General features: G+C 41.4%; 2 protein-coding genes across 2 annotated transcripts; both read right to left on the reverse strand.

Annotated features, from left to right (window-relative positions):
- Positions 1-1,702: 1,702 nt before the first annotated feature.
- On the reverse strand, positions 1,703-10,524 carry LOC119539962 (endogenous retrovirus group PABLB member 1 Env polyprotein). The gene is made up of 3 exons (XM_037843892.1): positions 9,816-10,524; positions 5,861-5,980; positions 1,703-3,563 (listed from the first exon to the last, which is right to left on the reverse strand). The coding sequence occupies exons 2-3, from the start codon at positions 5,929-5,931 to the stop codon at positions 2,354-2,356; spliced, it is 1,281 nt and encodes a 426-aa protein (XP_037699820.1). The 5' UTR covers positions 5,932-5,980; positions 9,816-10,524; the 3' UTR covers positions 1,703-2,353.
- Positions 10,525-12,083: 1,559 nt separating this feature from the next.
- Positions 12,084-15,988, reverse strand: FABP7 (fatty acid binding protein 7). Its single transcript, XM_037843568.1, has 4 exons — positions 15,751-15,988; positions 15,116-15,288; positions 14,386-14,487; positions 12,084-12,445 (listed from the first exon to the last, which is right to left on the reverse strand). The coding sequence occupies exons 1-4, from the start codon at positions 15,821-15,823 to the stop codon at positions 12,395-12,397; spliced, it is 399 nt and encodes a 132-aa protein (XP_037699496.1). The 5' UTR covers positions 15,824-15,988; the 3' UTR covers positions 12,084-12,394.
- Positions 15,989-21,478: the final 5,490 nt, after the last annotated feature.

Consider the following 21,478-nt stretch of genomic DNA (forward strand, 5'->3'; position numbering starts at 1 on the left):
ACATGGCAGCGGTGCCCTACAATAGAACACAGCAAAAATTTATATTCCAGGCCTAAGGCAAGTCCCTCCCCGTTTCTCCATTGGCTGGATACTCCAGAGGGTACAGTCTATCCGAGAGAGCTAACTAGCCCGCCTTTGGGATTTTAAATTGTACAGCCTATCAGAGAGAGATCATTCAGATTAAATTTCCTGCTGGGAGTTCCCACCTCTGATTATACCCCATATCCCTTTACATTCTAGTAACCCTGGTTATTTTTTCCATATAAGGAGCTGGCGCCGATTCTAGGCTTATGTCATGGCTCTCTTTCTCTTCCCTTTACCACAGAGCCTGTTTAAGCCAGTTCTGCCACCATTTTCCCTGTTCCGTGCTGTCTTTATGTGAAAGCTAAACTTAACCCTTTCTTACAGTCTTAGAACCCTGTCTCACGTGTTTCAAAGTTGGATGAAAGTCATAGATGGAGGTGGTTGATTTTACTCTTCCAAGGATTTTTTTCAAGACAGTTAGTCTGACAAAGGAGCGAAGATCTCCAAACTGCGTTGGGTATGATATTCTTTGTTCTGGAAATATTACCGTTTATGAGGGTGCTGACCTCTTCAAGATAACAAAGCATTTAGTTTAAATTCCTGTAGAGATGAAAATCTCCTTCTGAATAACTAACTTCATAAAAGATATTGTAAAGTACATTTGTTTCTGTTTCGCTCCCTGCGTAATTTAATAGGAGTGTGTCTCATGAAAGGGGCTTTGAAATGGGAATCAAGGAGCCTCTTTTCTGGTTCAAGTCCTGCCTCAATTTGAGGACTATTGAAAAGCACCGCGAGGGCCAAAGTGCTTTCCAATATTGGACACAATGATCCTTAAAATTCTCAGTCTGCAACCTCCAGAGGATGGGGGGAAATGGAATAAAAAAAAGTGGATGTTTGTCACGGAGAAATTATGATTTTACAAATAATTATGATGACTGAATCAATAAACAGATGCCTTTTTCTTACTTTCCAGTATATTGTAGAACAGCCAAAAGGAAATACCTGAAATTATGGAAACCCACTGAATTGCACATTGTAAAAACCTCATGACTGGCCCTACCTTGTCCCCCCTTACCTTTTTTACAAATTTAGAATCTTCCAATCACAAAGATAACCCCTAATGTTAATGAAGGAATTGAGTCAGCTCAGAACTAACCATTGACTTAATTTTGTAATGGTTTAACTTAGTTGTAGCATAGCACCACTCTTTTACATGTGTAAATTGTAGCTGCTTATACTTGTTAGTGTAATGGTAAAAACTCCATCTCCCCTTGTTTGAATCCATAAAATCTTCAAACTCCTTAGACTTGAGGAGACACATTTTTAGGCTGAGAGGCCTCTGATCTCCTGCTTCATGTGCAGCAATAAATTCTTTCTCTTTTTGGAACCCTGGTGTCACAGATTGGCTGTTATGCTCATTGGGCAGAGAGCCCCACACTTGTTGGGTATCACGGTGAGCAGGTGAGAGAGAACAATTCTAAGGAAAGCAAAATGACTTGTGAATTTCCAGTCCAAATATTTAAAAATATGGGGAAAGGATAAATCCTAAATAATGGCAGTTTTCACTGATTTTGCTTTTCAAAGAAGGAAAAGAATAAATTGTAAATCATGTAACTTTCACTGGGTTTTTTTTTTTCAGTTTTCAATAACTTTATTGGAATTAAATTGGTTGTGAAATAGTTCTTCAGTAAATAAGCCATAAAATGACATGTACATATTTTGAAACCTAAGAAATGTTTACAATTCTAGTAAGAATATATTAAAATTAATGAATGCAAACACCATCCTCCTATTCACTCTTTTCTTTTGTCTTCTTATGTACTATGTGTCATGGCCCAAGTGGGCCTTTGCTGCCAAGAGGCCAAAGAAGGTGCCGGGCATGTTCAGAGGCATGAACTTTTTATTCAGGGCTTACTTACTAAGGGAAAAAATGGAAATCAGTCATGTTGCCCTGAAATCAGGAGCCTCTCTGAATGGATTCAGGAGCTGCTCTGAATGGCAGCCAGTTCAGAGCACAACGTAGAAATAGTCCGCCCTTTGGGGAAGTGAATAAGCTGGTTATAAGGGCTCGACATTCCAATGGGTATAGAGCATAAGGCAGGGAGTGGGGTCCTGCAACGTAGGGAGGGTTGATTGTAATCAACAGGGAGGAGGGGAGGGTTATAAATTATCTTGTAGATAACAGTATCTCAGGGATTCTCAGGAAGGAGCTAGTTTCGGGTATAGATTACAGGTAGCATCTGTTCTTACAAGGAGAATACATCAAACCTCAACTGATATAGGTCATGCAAGCTGCTGTGTGCAATCTTCAAGGTCCTTGGTGAATGTCCTATGCCCGGGGTTTCCACACTCCACCCCCACGCAGCAATTTGCATTGACTAGAGGACAGAAATTGCATCCATAATCCACAACAACAATACAGTGAACAGCAGAATACAAGTAAACCAGTACATATGCACAGTAATCCTATTAACAACTGGCGCCATGGCCAAATTAAAGAATTAAACCAGTTAGACAAAGGATCGTTAGATAAATGTTCAATATTTTGTATATGATCTTGCATGTGATTAAGAGCTTGGGTCACGTTTTTTGAGTTATCAGGTACATATACACAACACTGAATATTAATTAAAGCACAGGTACCTCCTTGGGCAGCGGTTAAAATATCCAGAGCCATTCTGTTTTGTAAGACTACTTTCCTAAGTTGTGTAGTCTCATCATTAAGCAATGATATAGCTAATTTTGACTCATTGAGTGCTTTTGCGGTGTGGTTAGCTAAAGCAGCTATATGTGTTTCAGCTACTATGGCGGCACCACCTGGGGCTAAAACAGCTAAAGGATAAAACCACCAAGCAGTCCGTTTTATTCTATATCTAGTTTTTACCATTTCCCAATTGCTGGGTGCGTGTGGTAAAGTGTCATAGAGGGTAGCAGGCACATAGGGTTGCCCCCAGGTGCATCGTCCAATCCAGTCATAGGGCAGGTAGGGCCAGCCATTCCGCCCGCAGGTCCAGAGCCATCCCTTAGGGGATGGATAAGCTCCATGGCTAATGTTAACATTTTGCCACTGAAAATAGCTATTCTTTTGTAGGTGGATGGTCATGCCACAGTGTTCAAGAGGCAGCCATCCCATTTCTTTATACCCTTCAGTACGCTCCATACAAACCGGCGCCACTTTATTTATGGTTACAGCCTCAGCAGTGAGCCATCCAAAACCATCTTCTACAGAATACCCCAATAAAGGCCGGGGTTTATTAATTTGCTCTCGGACCAGGGAATATATGTAAGAATAAGATTCAGTCTTGGAGGGAAAAATATTCGGTGATGCAGAGAAAGGGAAGAAGTCTTTCCACACTTGCCGTTGGTGAGTGTCTTGCCACATCAGCATGGCATCCCAAGTCGTCTTGTTGGCAGGAGAGACGGTCCACGGGAGGCCGGTGGCACTAGATGATGGCAATTCAGTGCATACCCAGCACTGAGACCTGTTATGTGCAGAGGTTACTGCAGCTGCCCACTGGAGAAATGTGTTTCCTACAGTGCTATGGGCAAAAAGAGAGATGTTTATGGGGTACAATAAGGGGCAAATCTTGGTGGTCTAACAATATGCAAGCTACATTTCCATCAGTAGATAACAGTGTCCTGGGTGAGGGGGCATTATGAGGGGTCCTTAAATACCATATCTTTTCCCCTTGGGGTTGCAAAGGACCCCCAGGGGTTGTATCCATGGTTAACCTAGGCATAATAAGAGTCCATAATGTCATACATACAGTACCTTGAGGTATAGGGGGCCCCGGGTAAACAATGCATATAACCTTTGGCATTTTTTTAATAAACTGTGGTCTCATATTTAGGTTTTTGGTGATCCCAACCCCTCATGGGCTTAGGTCACCCAGCCATCGAGGCCGCATTGGCCAGGACCAAGGCCAATCAACCTTATTTTCCCCAATTTCTAGTGCTTGTGGCATAGGCAAGAGTAAATTAGTGTCATTACCTTGCTGTGGTTGTAAGGTTTCTGGTCCCTTTACCTGAATTCACAAAGCTTGCATGGGCCCAGCTGTTACCATCTGGACTGGAGCAGGGGCAGCCGCCCTAGGCCTGGAGTTGATACTGATTAGTGTTGAATACAGTTGTCGAGTCCATTGCTGCAGGGACTTTTTATCATCCTTCAAGTGTTCTTTTAAAAGGCCATTCATTCTCTCAATCAACCCTACAGCAGGCGGAATGTCCAGAGGACATCATGCTCAGCGGCCCGGGCTTGGGTTAGCTGCCTGGTAAACGGGGTCACTCTATCGCTGTCCAGATGTGTGGGGACCCTGAAGAATGCACTCAGCTTTTCTAGGCTACATATTGTAGCCCGCTGGTTGGCCTTGCCCACTGGGAAGGCCAGCAGCAGTCCTGTTGCTGTATCTACTGCAGTGAAGGCATATTTTGCCCCTTCAGACAGGGGATGGGGGCCAATATAATCCACTTGCCACCAAGTGACAGGGATCTGGTCCCTGCCAATGTGCCCAACTCGATGAGGAAGCATTCTGGGCTGTTGCAGCAAGCAGGAGGGGCAAGCATCCACTACTTCTTTTAATTGGTGTCTGGTAATGGGTAGTTGAAACTGCTGTGCCAGCCTCCACAGGGTCTGATATCCTCGGTGTCCTGTTTTCCGATACAGCCACTCAGCAGCTTCATGCATTGTTGGTGCTAGGCTGCGGATTTTTGCTAGGGCATCAGCTTCTATGTTACCTGGTCATGAATTGGTGTTACGGGCAGAGACATGAAAAACGGTTACCTTGCGTTTGTAGCAGGCAGTCCAGATGTCTTCCCACATTTCTTTTCCCCACAGGAAACAGATGACAACTGTCCATTGTTCTTGTTTCCAGGTGGCCATCCATACAGTTAAGCCCTGGTACACAACACAGTTGTCTGTACAGTCAAAGCGTCCCCTGGTTCATGTACAGTAACCATCTGTACAGCCTGCAGCTCAGCCCACTGGCTGCTTTGTGATGTTCCAGTCTCCCACCAGATGGTGTCAGTACTGAACTGGACAGCCAGGGTCCTCCAGGTAGCAGGTTGTCCATGTGCTGATCTGTCAGTATACCATGCAGAGTTAGGTATGTTTCCTTGTCCGTCAATGGTGGGCATGGGAGGAGCCACCTCAGGAGGATTAACAGGAAGCAAGGCATGCTACTCTTCCACGTAGAAGACTGGTCCTAAAATATCATGCATTTCTGCACTCAACGGGCTGTTAAAAATGCTACGCTACAGGAGGTAGGCTTTCCATTCTGTCAGCGTGCTCAGCTGAGCACTTCCAGAATGGGGCTTGTTTACAGTATCTCGCATCCACCCCTGTACAGGAATGGCCATTCATAAGGTCACTGGGGACCTTTGAGTTAACCCTTCAACTAGTAACAGAGCATTATAAGCTGCACACAATTGCTTTTCCAAAGGGCTATATCTGAGTTCTGAGCTCTTCCATAGCTGGGACCAAAATCCAATAGGTACACATTTAGCTTGTTGCCTTTGCCACAAACCCCACCCAAAGCCAATATCGACACTGACCACATCCAATTCACAAGGTATATTGGGGTCTACTCCCCTTAAAGCCTGTTCTTGTGCTATTTTGCTCTTAGACCTTTCAAAGGCAGCCTGTTGGGGAACATCCCATTCCCAAGTTTTCCCTTTCAAACTAATAAGTACAAAGGTTTTAGAATTTGTGCCAAGTGGGGTATAAAGGGTCTCCAATAGCTTAACATACCAAGGAAAGCCATTAATTGCTTGAGGATGCATGGGGTGGGATAGTTTTGCACTTTATCAATAACAGCAGAAGGAATAGTTTTAGTCTTACCCAATCAGATAACACCCAAAAATTTGACAGACCGTCCAGGCCCTTGTAATTTGCTTCAATTTATCACCCATCCCCGACTTTCAAGGTGGGTCACCACTGTGCTAGCAGCAATTTCTAGTTCTGGAAGAGAATTACTGGTTAGCAAGATGTCATCAATATAGTGAAGCATAGTGACATTCTTAGGGGTTGTCCATTTCTTCAAATCTTGTGCCACCAGTCCACGGCACATGGTGGGACCGTTGAGATACCCTTGTGGCAACACAGTGAAAGTCCACTGTTGTCCTCCCCACATGAAGGCAAATGCAGACTGGCTGGAAGTATCTAAAGAAATGCTGAAAAAGGCATTAGCAAGATCCAGCACAAAATAATACAATTAGGTCTAATTGTGTACTGATGTCTTGCAGCAGGGTAGCAATGTTTGGTACTGCAGCAAACAAAGGGGGTGTTACTTGATTCAGTTCTCTATAATCAATAGTTATCCTCCAGGTTCCATTGGGATTTTTTACCAGCCAAACAGGTCTATTGAAAGGCCTATGAGTGGGGACAATGATGCCCACTCTTTCTAGCTCCTTCGTAGTGGCAGTGATCTCCTGACAGCCTCCAGGAAGCTTATACTGGTGCACTGCTACTGTGCGCCTGGGAGGAGGCACCTTCACTGGCAACCATTTAGCATGGCCCCTGAGAACAGCTTTGACTACTTGACACTAGAGGCAAAACTCCCCTATAGTGGTTTGCAAGCTAATATTTTGCAAAATGTCAATTCCTAGTATATACTCTGGAATAGGGGCTGTATACACCATATAAGTTTGAGGGGGCAGTCGGCCAATTTGCATTACTACACGCCTCTGTGTTGCTTTAATTCCTTGGCACCCATACCCAGCAATGGTTAATATCGGGCCTCCAGTTTGTGGTCTTTTTCCATGTATTAGGGTACATTTGGCTCCAGTGTCAACTAGAACCAAAACTCTATGCTCATTGGTCAGGGACCAGAAAATAGTTAGTTCTATATGTGGCCTCTGATCCCCAGTGTCCCTATGAATTGTTCTCACTTGGGGATCTTGGCTCCACCCCTGATCTAGGGAGGAGGGAGCCTCCCAGACCTCTTCAGCTGGAGGAGCAGAAGGCTCCTTACGAGGCATGGGCTGGGGTTCATAGATTTTGTAGCTTGAAATAGTATCCTCTTCCAAAGTTCTAACCTCTGGCTTAGTAAACTTTTGCTCCTTATGTAACATACTCCATAGCTTAATTAACACTGCATTTGGCTGCCCATCAATTTCTTCTGTCTTTGTCCCAGCAGCTACCAAGTCTGCCCACATTTGTCTACATGACGCCCAGTTTGGACCATCCTGCCCCCTGAGGACAAGACCAGTAGCTCCAACTCCAGCTTTGTATCACCTCAGGTGGTCCATTTCTCCTAGTTGGGCAATTACCTGGGCCGCTTCAGACAAAGGTCTTCCTATTAGGGGATTGAGAGTTGGCATCAATGTTCCATACCATTGGTTAGGAGGAGTTTGCAGAATTGTCCCGCACAGCAGTGAAGGGTACATTATCTGGCCCAATGACAGCTGGAACATATATTGAGTGCTTCATTCCCAGCCCCCATAGTACATCTCGGAGCTCATCTATAGTACTCCATTGAGGGGGTAAGTGGGATAAGTCCCCTTCATTAGGCCAGACTTCTTTACATTGGCATATAAACCAATCAAGTAGTGAACGTGTTTCTGTGCTAGGGGCTAGTGCATACATGCACTGGCATAGAGAGGGGTGGGTGGTGAGTGAGGATAGTTTGCTCATCTCATGCCCAGAGAGCAAGGTACTATGAGCACCATCATCCCACAGCTGCAGTAGCCAATTTGATCAGGGTTCCCTAGGTTTTTGTTTATATTGATTCCCAATATCTCTTAATTCAGCTGCAGAAAAGTCCTACATTGTAACGAGCACCTTCTGCTCAATAGATGTGGCAGGAACTGCCTTAGCAGAACCCTCCCTCTCTCTGCCTGCCTCACCAGGAATTGTGACATGCTCTGATTTGACTTCTTGTCAGACCAGAGGATGAACAAGCTTGCAGTCCTCCTCTTGGTCCCATTCTGTTGGTGGGTCATTCTCATCTAAGGAAAAATCCACCAGATCCCATATTTTAGGATCCCAATCATGGGAGGTTAAAATGCGCCTGACTTGGGCTTTATGCAGTTTCCACTCTTGCACTCTAGCGTAGTGACAGGCTAAATTTTCTAGGTCTCTATCTACTCACTTTAATCTTTCATTCAAAGCATCCTTTAATTCTACTTGGGCCAACCTCATATCTCTCTCTAACTTCAATTCCTCTTCCAAACAGTGCACTGCTGCTTTAGCTGTTAAAGCCTCCTCCATGGCGGCATGCACAGCCTCTAACAATGGCCAGCCTATTGCAGCAGCAGTCTGATGACACTTTTTCTTTTTCTGAAGTCCCAATAATCCTGCGGCTTAACACAGGATGGCTATTAGTCAGGCCAGGGAGGTGCATGTGCCTCCATACTCTCTCAGCGGGCCCCATTCGTCTAGGAGGGTAGCCACCCCTCCCCACATAGATGTCTCAGGCCACCCCGGTATCCCACCCGGGGACTTCCCCTTTCCCTTCCCCAAGTTCATGTCATCAATGCCTGGGATTTCTTTAGTCTCCTGGCTGGCTCACCAATTGTCATGGCCCAAGTGGGCCTTTGCTGCCGAGAGGCCAAAGAAGACGCCGGGCATATTCGGAGGCATGAACTTTTTATTCAGGGCTTACTTACAAGGGAAAAAATGGAAGTCGAGTCACATTGCCCAGAATTCAGGAGCTTCTCTGGATGGATTCAGGAGCTGCTCTGAATGGCGGCCAGTTCAGAGCACAACGTGGAAATAGTCCGCCCTTTGGGGAAGTGAATAAGCTGGTTATAAGGGCTCGACATTCCAATGGGTATGAGAGCATAAGGCAGGGAGTGGGGTCGTGCAACATAGGGAGGGGTTGATTGTAATCAACAGGGAGGAGGAGGATTATAGAGATAACAGTGTCTCAGGGAATCTCAGGGAGGAGCTAGTTTCAGGTATAGATTACAGTTAGCATCTGATATTACAAGGAGAATAGGTCAAACCTCAACTGACCTAGGTCATGCAAGCTGCTGTGTGCAATCTTCAAGGCCCTTGGTGAACACCCTGTGCCCAAGGTTCCCACACACTATGGTAGCCCATGGCCTGAGGAAAACAGGCCTGCAGACCTTGGTGCACAGCAGTCTGCATGACCTAAGCAGCTAATGTTTAACCTATTGTCTTTGTAAGCCAGTAAAGAGAAAAAGGGTAAATTGACCTTAAAATGTAACTTTAAAATGTGAAACAGGAGGGAGACAGAAGGTGAGAGGCTCCTGGTCTCACAAAAGGGCAACAATGTTAATCTAGTCTACCTGCTTTCTGGCCAGCAGGTGTTAACACTCTCATGGTTATTTACAAAGCCTCATCCTATAATTCTTTCCTTCCTGCACCACCCCTCAGGTCACAGTGACCTGTTCCCCACATCTATGCTCACCCACCCTTAGGGATGTCTTTGTCTTAAACCCTTATAAATGGCTTGCTGTCCTCTTTGCATCATGTGGTCGACTTCCCTGTGAATGCGATGCCTGCCTGGCCTGAGAGAGCCGTCATGATCTCTCCATGACTTCTCACCCTGTAAGTAAGCCCTGAATAAAAGTTCGTGCATCAGAAAATGCTCGTTGTCTTCTTTGGCCTCTGGACTGGCATAGCCCTCATGGGCTGCGACATATACATTCCCACCCTTCTCAGGAGCACAAAGCACAGAGCTTCAAATCTTTGGGTATATACATCAACCCTGGGCATATATTTGTCACACCCTCTGTTTGGCATGTATACGTATTTTGTCGTGAGGGTGCATATCTGGTAGGGATTGGAGAGGCAGAAAACAGGTAATAGAGAGGGAATGTCTGCTTACTCACTGTCAGCTGTCTATGACTGTTGTTTGCAAGGTAGCCTTCTTTAGTAGATATCTTGGAATTTCAGAAAATTGCCCCTAGGTTCTTTTGTCTTGGTAATTTTTCCTTTGCTGATAATGATGTTAAAAGTGGGGGGCAATTCAGACAGTCAATAAGTTGACAGATGTTCCAACCCAGCTCTTGAAGGGCTCGGGTTGGCGCAGCCATAAGACCAAAGAACATGCTAGGCACAGAGTCAGACATGAGTTTTACTAGGACTTACGAACAGGAGATTTTTCCTGATGGTGGCCATTTGAGAAGTCAGTGCAGGGGTGTAAGAGGCAGCTTATAAGTGTTTAGGACAAAGACATTCCGCAGGGTATAAGAACAGAGTTTTAGCAGGGTCTCCTGACCCAGGGGCCTTGAGATTTGTCATCAACAGTGATTGGTGAGGGGAGCTTCAATGCTTTTCAAGATATGTGGCTTAGGATACCGTCCGTACATTCTTTCTTCCTTGAGGAGTTCTGTTGACCTTTAACTTCGTCCCAGTCATGTAGGCGGCTATGTGTAGTGACTTACTCTTCATAAGGAGAAGGAACCCAGGTCCTGGGTATCCACAGCAGGTGATTGCATGATATAGAATATGGCTGGAAGAAAAAGGATTGCAACTATCCTGTAAACATTTAAGAAGCAAAAATATCAGTTAATGATCTAACTAGAAAAAAGCTTTTGCTCCCCTCACTGCAACCGTTTGTCTTTTAACCCACTGTAACTTATTTTCCATTTAGACCCCTCCCCCAAACCCTTCCATTCTTCACTCTGTGATCCAGTTGTTATGAAAATTGATGCCAGCAGGATGTTATGTGGCCTCATGAGACTGAGCTGAAGGTTAATCCCTACTCCCTACTTCTGTATTGCTAAGAACAGATGGGGCAGGATCCAGCATTCATTAGAGCCCACATTAAAATCACCAAGAGTTAAATAGTCCTGCCAGAAGCAGAGGTGAGGGCTGTCAGAGCACTTGAGCAAAATCCTCACCCAAGGTTCTGTTTCATGCTTTAAGACAGAGGTAAACTGTAGTTTTAAAAATGGTAGCCTTAGCTAGACAATCTTACCTTGACAATCAGTAATAATTGTACATTCAAGTGTTAAATCCTATAGCTGTACCTTAGTTTTTTGTATGTTTCACTACAGTAAAGTCATTCAGTAGTCAGTTGATAGTGTCATTGCAGTGGATTGTGTATTAAAGGAAATTCCTCATACTTATATATAGTCATTAGCTGGACCCTGAAATCACTGGGTTGATGACAGATGAATGTTTTATATTTGTCCTAAAAATGTTCACTTTCCCTTCCCCCCATCTCCCAGAGGCTGACAGAGGAAAGATTTGCAAGACATAATGAGTGGAAATAAAATCTTGCATCTTTATTTTAGAAGAGGGGTTAGTTGAAATACTAATTTTTTGAAAGGAAAAAAAACTTAAAAAGGTCACAGTGTTTGCAGGTCAAATCTTGGTATTATTTACTAGTTGTATGAACTTGGGACACGTAGAATTCTCTAATCCTCAACTTCCTCATCGGTAAAGTGAAAGTAACATCTTCCTTCCCTGCTAAGCATTGTGGGTTTGAGAGAATGTGTGAAAAGTATTTTGTAAATGATGAAATACAAAATAATATTTGTTTGTTCTGCTTTACAAATGCAAACCCTAAACAGTTAATATCTTTACTTTGGTTTGGTCAATTAAATTCCAATCTCTCTCCCCTTCCAACCCTCCAAAAATGGAATTGAAATTATTTTATGCACACTTCATTTTAACACTCTTATTGACTTGGTCCATCTTAATTTACCTGTCTGGGGCACATCTTCACAATCCAGATTAAAATTCATTTCCTTTCCCTATTTACTTTTCAATAAGAAATTCTGATTTTATGATAGTTTGATTATATGTCTGCTTTTAACATTTTAATGTACATTCATTTGCTTCCTTGAGATCTTCTGTTCTTATGGCAAGACTTCCATTCCTTGCCCAACCCACTGTAACAAGGCCTTCTTGGGCCCTGTCAAAATGAGTTTAGTCATCACAAATTCTCCATGGAAGTTTCAACCAAAGCTGTGGCCTTTCCACATTTCCCCTAGACTTCTACTTATTTTTTTAATTAGTATTTTAAACAAGGAGCTAATTTTTCTAGCCTTGCTTTATGCTATAAGAATGGCCATATGCCTACTTTATTTAAAACTCTAATATACAATTCCCAGGCAGATTATTGATATTAAAGACAGTCACAAAATTTTACATATATGTACAATTTTTATTCAAATTTGATTTGCATTCCAAAAGAAATTATAAAATGTATTCACTTCTTTATAAAAAAATGTGGTTTAAATTTATTGCGAATTTATAAAAACACAATAAATTGGCAGCTCAAAATTGGGCTAGTTGCTTGGAGTAACATGTTTTTAAATCACCATTTCCACCTCCACACAAGGATAACCTTCTAATTAGTAATCAGCCATGATGTAACATCAGGATAGCACTGAGACTTGAGTAAACAGAAAATCTGGACCTTCTCTAGCCCCAGATCAGGAACTAATCACCTTTCTATGCTTTCTCATAGTGGCGGACGGCAACCACATCACCAAAAGTAAGAGTCTGAAAGATTGAAAAGATAATCAAACCTTTTTACACAGGTACATGAGTAGCTGGATTTTACAAGATGATCATATTTATGAACTAAGTGTTATGCAAAAGAATAACAGCATTAACAAATGTTAAAAAACTGCATAAAGTCTTCATTTCTTAAAACTAAAAAGGAAAGACACCTTTATATTTATCGAGTGAATAACACTTATATATAGTTATGTCTCTCAGGTGAAAAAGAAGCAAACACTGGGACTAATAACGTAAATTTCAAGTCAAAAAGAATTCCATTTGCCTGAAAATTATGAGGGTAATTAGGGTACATTGGGGTGAGGAATGGAGTGTCTAAATCATCCTCTCAGCTCTCTGCGTTGAAAGTGAATGAGATTGATGATAGGTTTTCATAACCATTATGAAGTTATACTCTAAAAAAATTTTCAACAGTCTCTAGAAGATCCAAATCATTTGGGCAAATGGTATTCAGAATGGCTTGTTCTATAATCAACAGGAAATGGTAAAGGTTGACAGTGTCCTCATGCTTGGCTGTCCCATTTTAGCCTAAGGGAACCTAGCTGTTTAGGTCACTACAATGGGAAGCATGAGCTCTATTATTACTCTGATGTCAAATCCAAGTTGAAGAATGGCTGTAAAACTACTTTACAACATGTAGGGATTGTTTAGTGATCATCCACTTCATGTATGCACATCATTTTCCGAGAATGCAATGTGCCCTTTTCATCCATGGCTTTAAAATCTCCTATTTTAAACCCAATCTTGCCTGATCACAGTCATCAATACATGCCAAGGTTGAGCTATTTGCTTTTCTGTATATAGGGAAAATAATTAAGATGGAAGCATAATGGAAAAATTCAGGTTGACTCTTTTAGAAATAAATTCTTTCTTCTTTTGATGATCATTGTGGGAAAATGTGAGCAAATATCTTTTTAACATGAAAGGAAAATTGTCCCTGTCCTCCTCCTCAACCCCACCTTCACACGTGAAAAAAATATGAATATGTGAGTCCCATATCTCAATATAGAACAGCTTTGATTGCAGTTTTCATGAGGAGGAGAAGGAAACAGCAGTCAATTTTATTAAGTAACAACAACCAAAAAAAAAAAACACCTTTCTGCTACTATCTTAGAAAAAATGAATCCACCTGCTTGACTATGTCAATGTCATCAAAATGCTATTACTCAGTTCAAAGGAAAAGTCTCTGGAGGAGGCTAGATCGAAGCATATTTTCTCCACTTTGTGATGATACTTCATTATTAAAGAACTTCTTTTTACAATTATTTTCTATTTTATAATTTGTGCAAGCTGGTATAGCATTGAACCTAGATGTTTAAGGGTATCTTATGCATAGAAAAAAGACTGGAAAGAAATAACATCAAAATGGTTTTATCTGATGAGGGATTAGAGGGAATTTTCTTTGTTATCCTTTCCCATCATATTCTAAATTTTCTGCTGAATTTGTATAAACTTTATAAACCAAAATATAAAATGTTTAAGGATCTCTTATTCATTATATGAGCTATAAAGTAATTTTCTGAGATGCAGTAAACTTGATGCTTTTATAATGATATCAATCATCATATACTTTCATGGTCATTTGTTTTATATTTAGATTTCATTTGAGGCTCAGCCATTCACATTAATCCTACAAAAATTCTTTATTTTGATACACAGTGTTTGCTTAATCAATTGCAACTTTAAAAAAAAAACTACACTAAGAATTTTTCTTTTTCCACAATTGAAGAAACAGAGTTAAGGAAAAATTACCTAGAACCTTATAATTTTTGTTTTACATTTGGTTAGAGGCCCTTGCTAGTGACATAATGTTATTAAGGAAGGAAGGGGGGAGGAGAGGGAGGAGGGAGGAGGAGGTGGGAATGGTGTGTGAAAGAGGATAAAAAGAAAGGAAGAAAAAGGAGAAAATTGTCATTACTTACCATGACCATTTTGCCATCCTTTATTTCTCTTACAAAATTTGTTTCCTTGCCATCCCATTTCTGTATATGAACAAGTTTGTCTCCATCCAAGCTTACGACAGACTGAGACCAACAACAAAATGCAGAGCATAGCAATAGGGACGTCAGATTTCTGACAGAAATTCAAATGACTTGTGATTTGTTTTTCTCCTAAGAACTATGTAATTGAATAAATTGTGATCAACTAATTATAGTAATACCACACCCTCTGTTGCTTGATTCATTATTACATGAACCCTAATAATTTATAATTTGATTGAGCTCTGTATATCTAGATACAAACTTCATATATTAGAAATAATCCCGAACAAAATTAAATATGTCCCTTTCTGAACAATTGCCCCTCTGATTTAAACAATTCAAAATGAGGCAAGTTGTCTAGTCCATCTGAGACTCTCAGATTGAACAAAAGGCAGTCTTTCAAACAAACACTTTTAAATGCTTTCCGAAATACAGATTTGATATAAAATGTGGAAAATATATGGTAAGTGACAAATGGATTCGAGATTTGAACTACAGCAAGTACCCACTGTTCAGAATATTACCTATGTGCACTAGAATGCTAGTGTCTTCTTCCCTAAATCAAAAAAATAGAAACATTCCCCAGTTCCCAAATCTAAAAAAGGGAATATAGGAAGTCTCTCCCTTTATTCCCTCCTCCCCACCCCGCCCCAAAGAAGTGGCTTCTTACCTTACAGTTTCTGTCATCTGCAGTGGCTTCATCAAACTCTTCTCCCAGATGGAAACTGATCTCTGTGTTCTTGAATGTGCTCTGAGTCCTAATCACCACTTTGTCCCCTTCCTGACTGATGATCACTGTTGGTTTAGTCACATTTCCCACCTGCCTAGTGGCAAAACCCACACCTAAAATAGCAAAGGGAAGCAACACAGTCAGCGGCTACCTCCAGAGAAGCGCTCAAAGCAGGAATCTGCTTTCCACTGCTGGAGTCAAGGTTGGAAACCATTCAAGTTACATTAGAGCATGATCAGCCCATTAAACAGCCGATACAACTACTCAGCAAAAGTAAGTGAACACTGAGGAAAAAAAGAAAAAAACACCCAAGCCCTCATCCTCCACAGACTATCCAAAGCTCTGTTACTTGGCCCTGGGCAAGAGAACAGGCAAATGCCACACTAGAACATTAAAAATCCATTCAGTGGGAAATGCAAATGCAAGCTTCACATTACAGCAATGTAATCTGCCTTTCGTCTGTCGCTAAACTGATGGTGGGGGAAAAAAAAAAAAAGAAAGAAAACGAAAAAAAAAAAAAAAAAAAAAACAAGAAGCTGCAAGTTAACAGAATAGCGTGTCTTATCTTTACCTACCTAGGGCCTTCATGTATTCATCAAAGTTCTGACTGTCTGTCAGCTTCCAGGTAGCACAGAAAGCTTCCACCATTCTTGCTCTCTCTCCCCTTTAGCTTCTAGAAAGGATAAAAAAGGCAAGAGAGAGGATCTTGCGATCTTAATGCCACTGAAATTCAGACAACCTCTTTGCACCTCAGCAGAAGCTCCTGCCTTCTTATTAGGAAAAGAGGCTGGCAAAGAGCCAAAGATCTGCTTTGCAAACCCACCCCTCCTGCGTCCCTCTTCCCGGGAGGCCGGTTGTGGGGGAGTGGATGGGAAGCGGGGCTCGACTGAGGCTCCAATCCTCTTTGTGATTGGCTCAGGCCACTGGGTCAGCGGAGTAGGTCGATTTCCTCCCACCCCCCTTTCTCCCACCCCCGACACTGCAGCCCTTATGACTGAGAAAGCTCTGCGGGGATTCAATGGGGCTGGAGGCAGGGAATGCGAAGAAGAGAGAGGGTCTTTCAGGTTCAGTTCGAAAATTTGGCAAAGGCCATTTCAGACTGTGAGGAAAGAAAAAAGATGCACAATAGGGCATTCAGATTGATTTCCGTTAGTGGTAAAGCTGGTTGCAAATGAGGACCCCCTTAAGAAAAATCACTGAAATGCCAGACTTTTCAGCCAAAGGAAGCTGAATAGTGTCTTTGATTTTCTCCCATATTTACAGGGGGAGCAAAACACAACCTAGAATATGCCAAACTGGGGAAAGCGGGTGGGGGGGTAGGTGTAAATGCCTACCCTAGATTCTATGCTCCAAGGTTACCCCGACTGGGTATCAATGGAAGCTGACTAATGTTGGTTCCTTCCCAACACAAATTGAGTGAATTTAATGACTTCATTGTCCTTTCCAAGAATGTGCAAACCAGACAGAGATGGAAAAGGGACCTAAGGAAGAATATGGTTAGGATTCACTAATGAGGAACAAAACTAAAGAAACTAATGCTCCTTTCTTTCCTCCATCAGCAGATTATAGAATGACCTGCACTATAAGACCATTTGATTTCCTGAGGCCACAAATCTACACAATACAATCTAGATACATGTTGGGGATCAGGGAGGTGGAGGGCAGGAACTGAGGTGCTGTGGGAATCAGAAAAGCCTTGGCTTCAAATTGTTCTGAGCCTCACTGGGGTGAGGGTACCCCCAAAATGGCAAAATACCTCAAGGGTCTAAGTAGGGTATTTTAGGGTAGACTTCGACACTCCTCTTCACCCCGATATTCTTCCCGCTCTACTAGTACAGGCCCATGGAAAGTTGGTCCCTTGCCTTCTTAGGGACAGAGCAGAAGGAGTCTGACTTGGTGATCCCTGCTCCTCTCTCTCCCCTCCCATCTAAGTCTCAGCCCACAGCATTCTGGATTCTGTCCCCACCAAATACACCAGACAAAGTTCAGAATATATTTTACCTCAATGGCCTTTTCCACAGTGCAATTTTGTTTGTCTCAATAGGTACCTCAAAGGTACTTGTTTAACCTAAACTCATAATCTTCCCCTACACCTGGTCCCTTTCCAGCTGTCCCTATGTGTGAATGACACCATCATCCAGCCAACTGCACAGCCAGAATCTTAGAATCATTTCACACTTCATCCTTTAAAATCAAACTCAATGCCAAGCCCTACCTATTTTGCCTCCTGAATATTTCTCCAATTTGTCATTCTCCTTCCATCTCCACAACCACCGTCTTCATTCAAACTCATTCTGTGGCAATAGCCTCTTAGCTCTTCTTCCTGCACCCACTCCTGTTCTCCCTCAATGCTCTCAGTGCACTGGAACTGGAGAGACCTTTTGAAATACAAATCTCCATTTCCACAGGGACTAAGATATTGAGCATCTCTTCGTGTACTTCTCTGCCATTTGTATATTTACTTTGGCAAAGTCACTGTTCAAACCTTTTGCCCATTTTTAATTGGGTTGCTTGTCTTCTAATTACTGAATTGTAAGAGCCCTTCATATACTCTTGATAAAATTCCTTTTGGGATATGCATTGTGCAGATAATTTCTTCATTTTCATTTTCTTCTTTTTCTTGATTGTCATGATGTTTTCATTGGTGTATTAGAATTTATCAAGTGTATACTTTAAATATGTGCAATTTAGTGTATGTCAATGATACCACAGTAAAGCTACAAACAAACAAACAAACCTGTAAATCTGATCTGGTCTGATCTTATCTCTCTCATGCTTAAACCCTTTCAAACGGCTTCCCCTGCTCTCAGACTAAAGACCAACACTCTTAACACAGCTCTTATCAGGCCTGCTCCTAACATCGAAGATCTTGGGGTGAGAGTCCCAGTGGAGGTTCACATGCCATATGTCTAAATAATAAAAGAGATGAAGCAGAACCCACAGCCTGGGCTACATCCTAGCAAGGGATACAAGGCCTGTCCCCACCCTCTACCCAGAGACCATCCTGGGGCTGCCTGCAGAACTGAGCACTGATCTGTTGGAGCAAGCAGGGCAGAAGCTGGTCCGGAGCCCAGGTTTTCCTTAAACCTGGGATGGGGACTAACCTGGACCTGGCATTGTGGTGACATGCACTTGAAGATGCCAGAGGCCACCATGAAAATGCAAAATGGAACAAACCCAGAGGAGGCAAAGTTTATACAGTCATACCCCTCCAACACCATTCGAGACTTTAAAACCTAAAGCCAGCCCCATCCATGACCATTTCATAAATTCTCCATTTTTCTAAAGTTAAGATAACTAATCAATCCATCTATCAAACCATCCTCCATGGAAGAGATGTCAGCTAATTTATTTTGTTACAATAAACATGAGAAATAGTGTTCTGATGTCTGACATTCTTTCTTGGATAAAACTAGATTTGGCCAAAGCAACAAAACAAAACAAAAACGAAACCTGGGAAATTACATAGATATCCCATGGACTCTTTTTCTTCTTTCCTTCCTTTCTTATTTTTTTTTTTTTACCATGGCTTTCATAAAATCATTTTACAGTTATACAAGAAATTAAATAAGCCACATAGAGATCTTAAAACTATCATTTTGCAAGAAAAATACATAAAAATAATTGCAAAAAAATATGAGAGTTGATGATTTTCCACAATTCATTAATGAAAAGATTTTATTTTGATAATACAGTAATATGTAATATTCTAATAACACAATATATCAATAACATTTAATAAAGTCATGCTTATTAAAGTGAACAAGTATGTATTATTGATGAATAACAAAATTACAACTTAAAGAATATATGTTTTAATAATACTATCACAAAGCCACTATTTTTTTGACTAAAACATTTATTGGAGATATTAATGTGTTGGTTTCTTTGTTTTGTGTTTTTTTTTAATTCAATTTTATTGAGATTGTCCACATACCATACAATCATCCAAAGTGCACACTCAATTGCCCACGGTACCATCACACAGCTCTGCATCCATCACCACAATTAATTTATTTTTCAAATTTTTAGAACATTGTCACTACTCCAGAGAAGAAATAAAAACAAAAAAGAAAACTCAAATCCTCCCATACTCCTACTTCCCTCCTTCCATTATTGACTCATAGTATTGGTATAGTACATTTGTTACTATTGATGAAAGAATGTAAAAATACTACTAACAGTAGTACATAGCTTGCAATAGGTATATTTTTCCCTATATACCCCTCTATTATTAACTTCTAGTAATAGTGTCATGCATTTGCTCTAGTTCATGAAAGAGATTTCTAATATTTGAACAGTTAATCATGGACATTGTCCACCACCAGATTCACTGTTTCATGCAGTCCCATATTTTAACCTCCAACTTTTCTTCTGGTGACATTCATGACTCTAAGCTTCCCCTTTCCACCACAATCACATACCATTCAGCACTGTTAGTTATTCTCACAATAACTTGCTACTGTCACCTCTGTCCATTTCCAAACACTTAAGTTCAACTTAGTTAAATATTCTGCTCATAATAAGCAACTGCCCCCATTCTTTAGTCTTGTTCTACATCCTGATAACCTATATTTCATGTCTCTGAGCTTATATATTATAATTACTTCATATCGGTAAGTCCTTTTGGGTTTGACTTTTTCACTCAATATAGTGCCCTCAAGGTTTCTTCATCAACCCATTTTTTAAGATGATTTTGTTCACACAACATACATTCTGTCCTAAGCAAACAATTGTTCTAGTTTGCTAATGCTGCTGAAATGCAAAACACCAGAAATGGATTGGCTTTTGTAAAAGGGGGTTTATTTGGTTATGCAGTTACACTCTTAAGGCCATAAAGTGTCCAAGGTAACACATCAACAGTCAGGTACCTTCACTGGAAGATGGCCAATGGTGTCTGGAAAACCTCTGTTAGCTGGGAAGGCACATGGCCAGCATCTGCTCCAAGATCAGGGTTCAAAATGGTTTTCTCCCAGGACGTTCCTCTCTAGGCTTCAGCTCCTCAAAAATGTCACTCTTATTTGCTCTTGGGGCTTTTGTCCTCTCTTAGCTTCTCCAAAGCTAAAGTCTGCTTTCAACGGCCATCTTCAAACTGTCTCTCATCTGTAGCTACTCTCTCAACTCCTGTGCATTCTTCAAAGTGTCCGTCTTGGCTGTAGCTCCTATTCAGAATGTCACTCTCAGCTGCACTGAGTTCCTTCTGTTTGTTAGCTCATTTATATGGCTCCAGTGATTTAATTTAGACCCACCTTAATGGGTGGGGTAACACCTCCATGGAAATTATCCAATCAGAGTCATCACCCACAGTTGGGTGGGGCACATCTCCATGGACATACTCAGAGAATTACAATCTAGTCAACACTGATATGTCTGCCCACACAAGATTACATCAAAGATAATGGCATTTTGGGAAACACAATTGATGGTTCCCTGTATAATCATGTATTTATGCATTTACCACCATCACCACTATCTATATAAGAAATCTCCATTTCTTCCACAAAGAAGGAGGAAGAGTCAAAGAAGGCAGAGAGACAAAAGAAAAAGAAAAAAAAAAAAGGTGACAGCTAAAAAGCAACAGAAGGAAAGATAGAATTAAAATAAAGTACAATAAAATAGTCAGACAACATCACCAATGCCAAGAGCCCCATTCCCCTCCCTTATATCCCCCTCTTACAGGCATTTAGCTTTGATATATTGCCTCTGTTACATTAAAGGGAGCATAAAACAATGTTTATGTAAACTATAGTCTCCAGTTTGCCTAGATTGTATTTTTTTCCCCAATACCACCTGATTTTTAATATGTTGCAAGGTTGACATTCATTTGTTCTCCCTCATGTCAAAACATATTTGTACATTTTATCACAATTGTTGAGCACCCTAGGTTTCACTGAGTTATACAGTCCCAGTCTTTATTTTCCTTCTTTCCTTCTGGTGTCCCACATGCCCTTAGCCTTCCTCTTTCAACCACACTCAGAGTCATCTTTGTTCAGTGTACTTACATTGCTGTGCTACCATCACCCAAAACTGTGTTCCAAACCTCTCACTCCTGTCTTTTCCTATCTGTCTGTAGTGCTCCCTTTAGTATTTCCTGTAGAGAAGGTGTTTTGTTCACAAACTCTCTCATTGTCTGCTTGTCAGACAATATTTTAAACTCTCCCTCATATTTGAATGACAGTTTTGCCAGATATAGGATTCTTGGTATCTTAAATACATCACATCACTTGCACTTGCCTGCATGGTTTCCACAGGGAAATCCACACACAGTCTTATCAAGCTTCCTTTGTATGTGATGGATTACTT

The sequence above is a fragment of the Choloepus didactylus genome, chromosome 7 (genome assembly GCF_015220235.1).
Source record: "Choloepus didactylus isolate mChoDid1 chromosome 7, mChoDid1.pri, whole genome shotgun sequence".
NCBI lineage: Eukaryota > Metazoa > Chordata > Mammalia > Pilosa > Megalonychidae > Choloepus > Choloepus didactylus.